This window comes from Lolium rigidum, chromosome 3 (assembly GCF_022539505.1).
Source record: "Lolium rigidum isolate FL_2022 chromosome 3, APGP_CSIRO_Lrig_0.1, whole genome shotgun sequence".
Classification (NCBI taxonomy): Eukaryota; Viridiplantae; Streptophyta; class Magnoliopsida; order Poales; family Poaceae; genus Lolium; species Lolium rigidum.
In genome coordinates this window covers 115,861,635-115,874,044 of record NC_061510.1, presented here as the reverse complement: position 1 = coordinate 115,874,044, position 12,410 = coordinate 115,861,635, and the positions used below count along the sequence as shown (strand labels likewise).

The window sequence follows — 12,410 nt, the reverse complement described above, 5'->3', positions numbered from 1 at the left end:
TTCAGTTAATCATGTCTCGATCATGCTCGTGGTAGTATTAAAATCCTAACCATAACAATTCCAAAATACAGATGCAGAATGCGTAGCTGAAGCAGAGAGGGACATAACGATATCATGACCAAATCAATCAGTTCCTTTGGTAAGAGTCAACTCCTGTTGAAACATTCTTGAAACGACTAGGCTAATTAGCAGACGGTAAGAGCATCTGCTAAACTTTTCCTTGTTTTCCTACAGTATAATAAATGTGACCCAAAAGTTACCCTCACAGCCTCATGGACCAATCTTTCCACGTTCCGGGATTAAAATTAGCAGATCGCATCCAGCATCCAATCCTCGCACATTGTCGTAGAGTCTTCCATCACAATAATAGTACAACTTTTTTGAGATCCCGAACTCTGGAAGAACAAAGGGGACAGTTTAGAGGGGAGGCTTAAATTTCAGATATTCATGGTTACTAGTAGTACTCCTAATTAGCCCTATGTCTATCTAGAGTATCATGTTGCTACTACTTGCAATAAAGGAGAGTCGAGAAGACTAGAACATGTGATAAATTTGTCCTATGTCTATGTACGTCCTTAAATGTTCCAAATGGAGTATGCAAGAGAATTCCACATACGAACCTGCAAAAAAAATCAGAGGAATTTTCTACGAGGATGAAATCCTTTGTAGCGTACTGGATTTGCGAGCAAATGGAGTTAATTTTCGGATGTAACGCATTCCCCACGGATGGAGAGGAGTTTCTATGACGGTATGATCGGGCCCCAAACATAGAGCGAACACTGACTGAAGATGGACGGAAGCATCCAATCTAAGTAGAGGAAGAAAAAAAAGAGGGGATGGTCCGTACCAGCCATGGATGAAGCCGGTGCACTTGTCCTTGATCCAGCGGAACCCCCTGCGGAAGGAGGCCTTGACTTTCCCCTCGACCGAGTAAGCCTTGTAGCTGGCCACCCGCCGCCGCCGCTTGACCTCCGGGTCGCTGAAGCACCAGGCGGAGCCGATGCCGCCCCCGCCGCCGCCGCTCTTGGTGACCGGCAGCGGCGGCGGCGGGGACCTGGCGGGCGGCGGCTTGACGACGAGGTCGAGGCGGCGGTCGCCGTAGGGCACGATCTCGTTGCGGTAGGGGCGGTCGTAGTCGGCGGCGGCGGAGGAGGGCGGCGGCGCGTAGGGGCGGTAGGCGCGGTCGTAGTCGGCGGCGGCCATCGCGAGGCCGGCGTGGCGTGGCTGCTTCGGGGGGAGAGGGGAGAGGAAAGGGAAGGAAAATTCCGCTGCTTCGTTGTCTCGCCCAGTTTTATTCCGCCCTCGGCTGCTTTGCTGCTGCGGTGGTGCGGCGCTGATTTAGCGGTGGCCTTTTCCGTTTGACAGCGTGATAATATTGTGCTCTGCTGCTCCTCTTGATATGGAATCGAATTAATTCCTGCCTAAAACCTTCGTTGTTTCATGTTCTGTAAACGGGCCTAACAGCTTTTGGTTAATTATGTTTGTGAACTGGCTGGAGTAATAAATCCCCTTCACGGCGAACACAGAGTCACGAGCTGGTACAGCTGTCTACTTTTTTTCTAGAAAAAAATAATCTAATCCGTACTAATAATCATCAACAACAATAAGAAAAATTTAATAATAATAAAAAATTAAAATAGGTCTTTAGACCAATCTATCGACGACTACAAACACTAACTCGAGCTTAAGGCACGCCGCTGTTCTCGCTTCTCCGTCACTTGAGCCGGACATGTTTTATCGTAGTAAAATTTATTATAGTAGACACACGGGACCAATAATAACAATAATTGATCTAAAACCACAACGCATGAACATTGGTTGGAACCTAAAAGTTATAAAAGCTCAATTCTCCCAGGATATGGAAATCAAAATTCTTGCGCTAGTCAAGTAATGTTAGATTTTACTGATGATAAACATCCTATTAGTGCATCTCTAACGGTTACTGTAAAATTGCAAACTGTCAACGGGAGTTTGCGCCATTGAACTTGTGTTTACTGGTTGAAAAATTGCTAATGCAGAATAGAGCCCGCAAAATGTATCTGTAAAATAGAATATTATGTTTACAAGTTTGATTTGCGGGCTCTATTCCCTTCACGGCAAACACAGAGTCACGAGCTGGTACAGCGGTCTACTTTTTTTTCTACAAAATAATCTAATCCGTACTAATATCATCAACAACAATAAGAAAAAGTTAATAATAAAAAAATTAAAATAGGTCTTTAAACCAACCTATCGACGACTACGAACACTAACGCGAGCTTAAAGCTTAGCCGCTGTTCTCGCTTCTCCGTCACTTGAGCCGGACATGTTTTATCGTAGTAAAATTTATTATAGTAGACACACGGGACCAATAATAACAATAATTGATCTAAAACCACAACGCATGAACATTGGTTGGAACCTAAAAGTTATAAAAGCTCAATTCTCCCAGGATATGGAAATCAAAATTCTTGCGCTAGTCAAGTAATGTTAGATTTTACTGATGATAAACATCCTATTAGTGCATCTCTAACGGTTACTGTAAAATTGCAAACTGTCAACGGGAGTTTGCGCCATTGAACTTGTGTTTACTGGTTGAAAAATTGCTAATGCAGAATAGAGCCCGCAAAATGTATCTGTAAAATAGAATATTATGTTTACAAGTTTGATTTGCGGGCTCTATTCTACGTCAACATCATCCAAACCCGCAAAACCATGGTTTTTTCACAGATTTCATATGCAAAATGATAAAACACAAACATAAAATACACATCGGTGTAATCCGCAGGGACGGGACGCCATACCCATCGGTGTAATCTGCAGGGACGCCATATGCAATCACCCTCATACCAGCCGAGATTTTTTGATAGGCGCTAAAATCCATCTCGTCGGCAGCTTTTCTACATTGCTTGAAGTAAGTTGAGTTTGTTTCGCAAGCCTCGACAATTTTCACAAACGGGGGAGAGGGCGAGCGGATGGGTAGTGAAACTTCAGCGTGTCCTATATATGATGAGAGTGTGGGTTCTCATTCAGTTCGGCCTCCGAGCCCGTGTAATCACATGAGCAGGAGCGTTTTTTTTCGCGCCCCTTAACCTTTTTTATGGACTGACTTAACTGATCTACGCCTTTTTCGAATCGAACCAGCAAATTAACGATTATTTTACAGTTTTTTGCACTTTATAGTAACTGTTAGAAATGCTTTTATGTCGGCACCTTAGAGCATCTCCAGCCGCGCCCCCCAAAGCGTCCCCAAAGGGATTTGGGGCGCGCCGGACCAAAAAACCGTTCCAGCCGCGTCCCCCAAAGCCCATTTTTGTCCGGCGCGCCCCGATACGGTGTCCGGCGCCCCGAGCCCGTTCCCGTCCCACAGGGGACGGACCGGGGACGCCGGACACACCGCAAGCGAGGCGGGGAGTGGCGGGGCCGACTCGTCGGCGGCACAATAAATTTTAACCCTAACCGTCGCCTACCTCGCGACGGAAGTTATTGGCGCGCAGCGATGGTGCAGTTCCCGCAGCGATGGTGCAGTTCCCGCAGAGCCGCAGCGACGCGTCCCGTCGCGCCTAGCTTTGCGTGCCGGTGTTAATGAGCGCCACCGCTCCTCCGCCTCCCTCCGGCCTATAAAAGGGCCGCCTCTCATTGTCCCTCTCACACACAAACCCTAGCGCCTCTCTCCCAAACCCTAGCCGCCACCATCTCAACAAGACTCGACGCTATGTCTGGTAGAGGCGGAGGCCGACCTCGCGGTCGTGGTCGTGGTCGTGGTCGTGGCTACGGCAGAGCTGAACGCTCGCCGTCGCCTCCCACGCCGTCGGCTTCATCGTCGGAGATGGACGTGGAGTCGGACGTGCTGTTCGAGTTCGTCCTCGTCCCTCAAGGGCGACCCGCGCGGCATCCAGAGGCTGCCGGACTCCTTCGCCGACTACGTCGTCGGCGACGACCGCTCGCGCACGATGCATCTGCGGGAGGCTGCGTGCGGCTACTACCGGTGGATCGTCGACGTGATCTACGACGCGCGCGGCAAGATGTACCTCAACATCGGCTGGGAGAAGTTCGCGCGGCACCACAGCCTCGAAGCCGGCTTCATCCTCCTGTTCTCCTACTTCGGCGACAGGGACATGAGCGTCAAGGTCTTCGACGAGACGCGCTGCCGCCGGGACTACCACGGCGATGGCACCGACGAGGAGGACGACTGAGTGTTGTTTCTTCGCAGCGAACACGTGCACGGAAGTTTCTGGATGTTCGCCTCATCGGTAGAACCAACAAGGGCACCATCCTCCCGCTGGATTTTCCAGTTTAGGTGACTGGGTGTACCCTCGAGTGTTCTTTCTTAGCAGCGAACACAGGAAACCTTCGGTGCACGGCCTAGTTAGATTTAGTTTCTTTGCAAAATTTTATATTTCTGTCCACCATGGTTCAAACTATGTATTAGTTTGTGGAAAACCATGTTCCAAACTGTGTCTTCGTGAAACCATGTTCCCAATTATGTATTAGTTTGTGGAAATTGAAATAAAAATGTCAAAAAAAGTATTTTAAATGTTTGGGGAGGCGTTTGGGGGACGCGGCTGGGGAGCGACGTCCCCCAAACGTGGCACGAACAAAACACGTCCCCCAAACGCTCAATCCGGCGCGGTTTGGGGACGCTTTAGGGGACGCGACTGGAGATGCTTTTAGACACCATGAAAGCACTGAGATACAAGAACACGGTTAGGTTCTAAGATGAGATGCTCCTAAAGGCCAGCAAAAGCACAACTCTTTGACGAGTGCAGCAACCACCAACGGCGACGGAACAAGTTGAGGCTGATGCATATAGAAGTCTGACGCGACTCGGCATATACCATATTCTCCCATCCACATCGCAGTAGGGGAAAGGTCCACTGGTACATATCAAAGCCATGCAACAAAGTTAGGCCCTCTGTGTTTTTACTTTGTGTTTTAAATTTAGTTATAATAGTTAAATTGGGCCAAAATTTGATCTTATGTACTCCCTCAGTCCTATAAAATATGTCTTAGATTTTAAATTTAGATGTATCTAAAGACTAAATAGCGTGCAAATACGTCCGAACTTCATAAATTTAAGATGTCTCTTTCTGAATGGAGAGTATAAAAATACTAATATCCAAAATACCAAAAACACGTACTCTCGTAGATTTTATATTATAGTTAAACTTTATAAATTTAACTTTAACTAAACCTAGCACATAGATAAATTACTTCCTCTAATACCTTTTAATTGACTCGGATTTAGAGAGTAAATAAAAACAAAAGAAATACCGTGCTGATTACAAATCAGACATTCCTTTGCAGGAACTACAGCGTTTCGCACCTGTACTGCATGCACTAAAAATGGAAACTGCATCGGAGGCTATTAATGCCCAAATAATTAACCATCTGTGCATTAACAGTAGGAATTAATCATCAGCCCAGCCGACACTTCATTTGCGAACGACATTGTGTTGCATTGCAATGGCGACTATAATTAGCCGGCGAACACATGGTCATGAGTCATGACATTTTTTTCTCTAGATAGAATCAACGTGCGTACAGCGTTCAGTAGGAGAAGGACATATTTTTCCAACAATCAGATCCCTTGATCGTTCTTCTCGGTTGATGTAGACGAGTAGACAAGAGATTCCTTCTTCATCTTCTGGGTTGATCTGGACGAGTAGACGGTACCTGTCGTTGACCGCTTTTCTGAAGCTTTGCGTATGTCTGGTTATTCCAAGTTGACTAGCAAAGTACTACGACTACTGCTCTACTAGTCAAATTTACAAGTGAAAAACTTACAGTACATATAATAAAGCTACTGTACTTGAATCGTAGCCTACACCCTTCCTAACTCTTCTACTTCTCCTCCCCTTCACTGCCTTGCCGGGTGTATTACTACCTCCGTTCTGATAAATAAAATTTGTACAAACTTACTTAAAAGTTAAAGCTTACTAAGTTTGATCAAATACGTAGAAAAAGTAAATATCTACAACATAAAAGAAAAATATTGATAAAATATATTTCATGACGAACCAGTGATTTTGTATCATAAATTTTATCTATAACACTGGTCAAACTTAAAGTTACAAATATTAATTTTTAATTAAATTTATAAGTCTTTTTCATGAAAACGATGGCAGTAATAGACCCGGCAAGGCTACAATTTCTTGGACACTTTGACCATCTCTTTCTTCAGGTCAAGCGTGAGCGCCAACTCGTGCAGTTTGCTGGTTCAAACATGCGTGGCGCAAGAGCAGATACAGGTCAGGAGCAACGTGCCAAGTTGTGTACTATCAACATCAATCAACATGCAGCCAAAATGAAACGGAACAATGGCAGCCGCTCCGCCGCGATATCACAGCCCAGGAATCTGGATGATTGGTTCCCATTTTGACTCGGGCAAAAACTAGTTGGACTGCCACCTAATCCACCGACTCGAAAAAACTCATTAGCGATTAACTAAGGGCAATCAGTGTCCTTCAAACAAAACAAAAATGTGCGCAACTAGATCAATCCCTCCCATGTGCAAGCCTTGTGACGGACAGACGGTGATCCACAGATCTACGAGTAGTCAATTTCTAGGCCGGGAGTAGACGATTAGTCGTCCCGAAATTTATCGCACGTTGTTTACATGTGCCTGTCTCGGAGATGCTCGTAAATACATGTATGCATTATACACTCTAGCCTATAAGCATATCCAAGAGACTAAGTTTGAAAGGCTAATTTGACGGATTTTGAAATTACGTTACAACATGTGTCTCACTATCAACAGGTTGATCAAAGCGTCAAACATAGGATTTAATTTTCTGCTTAGGCTATCACCGTTTTTCTAACCATCCAAAACTTTCAAAATAATGTAATTACAAAGACTAACGATTTTTTTTAGCATGGTCCCAATTCGTTAGGACCGTTTATTTCTTTTGATCCGAGGGTATAAATTGAAAATGTTGATCTATTACATTATATAGGAGGTAATGGGTCACCAGACACTTTAATGGGTCACCAGAGACTTGAAATAGTATTTGAAAAAGCACCAATCAATAATATGACAATATATGGTTGGGTATGCCTGCCGGCCATGCATGCAAGAATGCTACACTTTGTTTTAATCGAATTTTCTATAATTATGTTGAATACTTCCTACGTTCTAATTTAGTCTATATTCTAGAAAAACTGATACAAATTAGTGCTGTATTTACTAGTACTACTTAGATATGTGAATAGTCAATTCAAAGTACAATGAAAATAACAATATTCAATAAAGAGAGCAAAATCATTTTGTTTTCATTATTTTTGTTGACTAAAAGCTAAAATATAGATTATTTCAGAACAAATTTTAATACTAGAATGTAGACTGTTTCAAATGAAGGAAATATGTTAACGTAATTTTACTTTTTCATATGGTGGATTGCCTATGTTAGCTTAACGGTTAAATGGTTTCAAGGTGCTCATGATACTCTAGAAAATTGTGCACATAAATATGTAAATAATAACTATGAACAGGCACATTCTTACGTCTAGAAAAAAATTATATTTATAAGAATCACTACTACTCTTTTCATCCCAGTTCATAGGGCTTACGCGTATTTCTAGGTTCTCAACTTGGTCAATATAATACTAATTGTTTTTCTCTCTTTTGGCGTACCAGGTCTCCCTTACTATGGAAGGCCCGCACGATGGGTTATTACCACAGTGGTAGAGTGCACCCCTGATACTGCGTTGTTGTGTTTGGGTTGTGAGGGCTCTCAACCACATGGACAGTTTAATGTGCTCATCAGCGCCTGACCCGAAGATGTGGATCATCCAAGGCATATTAGCATAGCGTACTCCTCCTATTTGAATCATAGTTTGAAACCAAACAAACTTCTCCTTGGGAGGATAGATGGGGCGATTCAGGTGAGATCCCATGTAGATCTAACTTTTTATTCACTCATGGGATCCGGGCGGTCCGGGGAGGGTCCACCATGGCTCCTCTCTTCTTGAGAATCCATACATCCCTTAATAATGTTATCAGTTGTTTAATACAAAAATTAATACCATTAGAAAGTAGAATATCTAAGCTTTCTAATGGTATACTCTCTCGGTCCTCAAATAAGTGGACGTTTAGCTCCAAACTTTGTCCACAAAAGAGTGTATTTCTATCTTTCCATTGCATATTAAAGTAGCAAAAATTGATTTTCTCTCATCGCACGGAAATCAAACCCAATAATATTTAGCACATGTTATCTTTATTTTTTGCATGCGCTTAGTTCATTGGTGGTGAAAGAATTAAAGAGGAGAGATGTGTTGGTTTGCATCTTTTTAATGCATTTTTTCTCCACTTGATAATCTATCTTGGAGAACCTGCACGCATACTTATTTGTGGACAGATGGAGTATGTTCTATAATATATACCTTATATTATCATGGTTAAATTTAAGACCTAGAGATACGCGCAAGCCCTATAAACCGGGATAGACGGAGTAACCAAGACTCGAAATAAAAGATAATTAATACTGTCATAATATTCCCTGCATTTTAGTGAATAATTATTTCCATGTTTTTTATTTAACTAAGAATTACTTCAAATATATATAAACAATCGGTATAATATTAGCATCATTAGAAAGTGTTTTTAATGTGAATCCAATAATACTAGTTATATAAAATATAGTTAAGATTTTGTTACTCAATTAATCTGTCAAAGTTCTTAAAATACCATTGCGCTTTATTCATCAAAAGGGAGATACACTACAAAAAAGCCAGCCTTACTCGGCGCTATTTTTAGGGCGATTTTTTTTTTAATAATACGAAATTATTATTTATTTTCAAGAGTAGCATGCGTTTTCAAAAAATTCCAATTTTATGACTCGATCGGTTAGCTGCTGACCGATCAATCAGCTAGAGGCCGATCGGTCACATATTAGCCGATCGGTCAGCTAGTGGCCGATAGGGTAGCTATGGTGCTAATCAGCCGGGGCATGTCATGCACTCGTCCATGCAGGTGCTAATTAGCCGGGGCATGCATACACTAGCACGGTGTATGTGTGCTAATTAGAGCATCTCCACCGGCGGCCCTCAAATATGTGTCTGTAGGGGCGCCGACACTGATGTATGGGGGCGCCGGCACAACATCCTCTATTTAGGGACGTTGCTCCCACATCGGTGCCTCCAAACTGGTGGTCCCGATATATTTAGAAAATCAAATTCAAATGTTAAAAACAATATTCATACGAAGTTCGAATGAAATTTGTACAAATTTAACGTGAATTCAAACTAAAAAATTAGAAAAACATCTAACGGCGCTGGGAGTCGAAGGCGCCGAAGTCCAGGTCGTCGCCGCTGGACGACCCGAAGGACCAGCTGTCGACGTTGTTGGCCTCCTCCTCGTCGGCCTTCTCCTCCTTTAGCGCCGGCAACCCCGATGGTCCGACGAGGTCGACGTAGTTGGCTCCATGGTCCCTGGCTGACCACACCGCCGCCTGCCGCGGGTCGATCGCGATATGCCAGTAGTCTTCCGACGGAGCGGCCGACAATGTACTGTAGGGCGGGGAACTCCTCCTCGTCGCCGTCGCCACGGAGGGCCGCCTGCGCCTCAGCCTCCTTCTCCCACCATTTCTTCTTCGCCGACGGAAGTGGTGGCGAGGCGACCTCCTCCTTGATGCGGGAGCGGCGGCCCGACCCCGTCGTCCGACGAGCCGGAGCAGAGGACGCGCGCCTCGCCTCGTCGCGGATGACGACGCCTCCGGAAGGAGGCGCGGGCGCGGCCGAGCGCGTGCGCGCGACGGCAATCGACGATCCAGTGCGTGAACTTCCCGGACGCCGCAGTCCTCTCCGGCGGCCTCTGCATGGTAGGCGCCGACGCCATGCAGGCTGCCTGCGAGAAGTACACCGGCTCCCGTTGCCCGCGGACGCGCGGACGGAAGCCGTACTGGCGGAGCGTGTCATCGACGGAGCGGCCGTACCACCAGGCACGACGGCCGACGTTGTTGAAGCAGCCGCCCGAGAGGTTGTCCTTCCGCGCGACCTCGACCGCGCGCTCGTGTTCGAAGCGCCCTGCCCAGGACGGGCTTTCTAGGGCGTTCTCCCGCAGGTTCCTCTCCTCCGGCATCATCTCGGCCCGCCGTTCCCTGGCGATGGCCCGCGTCTGTGGTCCTGGCGGTGGCGGCACGGTGAAGCCGCCGTTGGAGACGTGCCAGCCGTGCGACAACTTGTATTGTACTGGCACGGGGATGCGGTGCCAGTACAGTACATCGGCCTCGTCGAAGGTTAGCTGCGTCGAGCGGACCATGCCGTCGCCGCTGCCGCCGGCCTGGTCGTTGTGCGCCATCGCGTCGGCGGAGTGCGTGGGTGGTTCGCGCGGAGGTTTAGGACAGCGGCGGCTAGGGTTGGATGGCGGGGAGAAGCGAGAAGTGCGCGCCGGTGGGGTTTTAAGGGAGGCGGCGGACGCTCATTGATGGCGCGTTGGTAAGGTAGGTGGATGCCGCGTGGCCAGTCGCCACCCTCGCCGTTTGGGTTTCCGCGCGGGAGGCCATTAACGCCGATGAACAACCTCCCCGCATCGTTTCCGATGCCAACCGCCGCGTCCTCTCGCTGACAAGGTGCCCCCACCCGCGAAAACCATCGTTCCGCGAGGCGCCGGCGCGCCCGATTCGCGCCCTTAGCGATTGGACTGTCACGGGTTTGCCGGCGATTCTATTGGCCTCAAAAATTGGCTGCGCCGTTTGGCACGCCGGTGCGAATCCATTTTCACTCCCCGCTCCCAAAATCGCTATCGGAATCGCTATTGGGAGCACCGGTGAAGATACTCTTAGCCTCGAGATTCTGCTAATCAGCTGAAGCATGCATGCACTAGTCTATGCGGGTGCTTAGCAGCGGTGAAAATACTCTTAGCCTGAAGATTCTGCTAATCAGCTGGAGCATGCATGCACTAGTCTATACGGTGCTAATAAGCCGGAGCATCATACAGTGGTCGGCCGCTAGCTGACCGATCGGCAGCTAGCTGACCGATCGACAGACTACCGGCATGGGCAGTCGCAGCCGACACCCTGTCGGTCCACGGCTGACCAATCGGTCAGCAGCTGACCGATCAAGTCATAATACTGAAATTATTAAAAAACACGTGCTATTTCTGCGAATAAATGATAAGTTCGTATTATTTAAAAAAAATCGCCCTATTTTTAGACGGCATAAGTTGTAGTCGCCTGCACAAGCATTTAATATCCGCCACTAGCTAAAAAAATCTCTTCGGAAATTAGCTCAATGGGGTCAACAAAGTACCTAGAGACCAGATTCGAACAGCTATTTGTGTTTTGATGTGAGCTATATGAAATTTCCGTAATGACATTGTCTTTACAAGAGTACGGATGCTCCTTTTCTACGGATTATCTGTATAGTTACACATGGATCCACGAGTGATCCTATCTTCTGCCGGAGGCGCAAGGAGCACATATGAATTCTGGATGCATCCGACTGAAGACGGTTTCTTGGGATATTTACAACCAGGGTGGCCAGCGGCTTTCTAAGAGGATACAAGATGCATAGGCACAATATCTTTCTTTTGTCCGCTGATTAATTTTTATGTACACCCTATGTGATCTATGAGATGTATAACTCTTAAATTATGAATGTTGAATCTATGCAATAAAACGGTTGTGTGCATTTTCTCCCCATTTCTAAAAAAAAAATACATATCAGGTATGCAAATGTAGTAGATCACTAATGTTCAAAACATGCGGTTGATGTTAGATAGGGGAGCTCCGTGGAGGAGTCTATCAATCATTTATTTTTTCAGTGTCCCTTTGCTTTATTTGGAGAGTAGTGCATTTTTTACTTTTAGTATTGCCCTATCGATTAATTGTACGAATATATTGGAAAATTGGTTAAATGGAACTGATGAAGAAACCAAAGCACGGATTCGAGTTGGAACTTGTGCTTTAGTGTGATCTTTAGGAAATTATAGAAATAATATTTTTCAACAAAAAAGTAACTATTTTCTACAGGTTATTCGCATGGCCACTAATTAGATTCATGAGTGGTCTTTCCTACTGCCGAAAGCGCAACGAGCGTATTTAAATTATGGGTGCACCCGTTTGGTGCATGGGCTATCTACAACTAGGATGGCTGATGGCTTTCTAGACTGATACAAGATGCATAGGCAACTTGTCCTGCTGGTTTATATTTATGCAAGTGTGCCAGTACATGCTTTAAATTTGTAGTACTGACGACTAAAATTTTCATTTTATTCACAGCGTGTGTAAATCATTTTTTTAACGTGATGGTAGATATATCCTTCTGTTGAGACACTCAAATCATTTAAACCTTTTGTTTGAAGCTTGTCAATTGTTGCCATGAGAGCATACAAGGTCGTGCCTCTAGTCATAGCAATTCATTAGTGAGAGAATGCTTTGAGTTCTAACCATTGGATCACAATAAAATTCAGGGCTACCTACATGGCAGCCGCT

At 45.6% G+C, this 12,410-nt stretch overlaps 1 protein-coding gene across 1 annotated transcript; it reads right to left on the bottom strand.

Moving 5' to 3' along the window:
• LOC124698056 lies at window positions 1-1,203 on the bottom strand. The gene is made up of 2 exons (XM_047230579.1): window positions 848-1,203; window positions 1-395 (listed from the first exon to the last, which is right to left on the bottom strand). Coding segments are annotated over exons 1-2 (357 nt in total). The 3' UTR covers window positions 1-394.
• Between the last annotated feature and the right edge of the window lie 11,207 nt (window positions 1,204-12,410).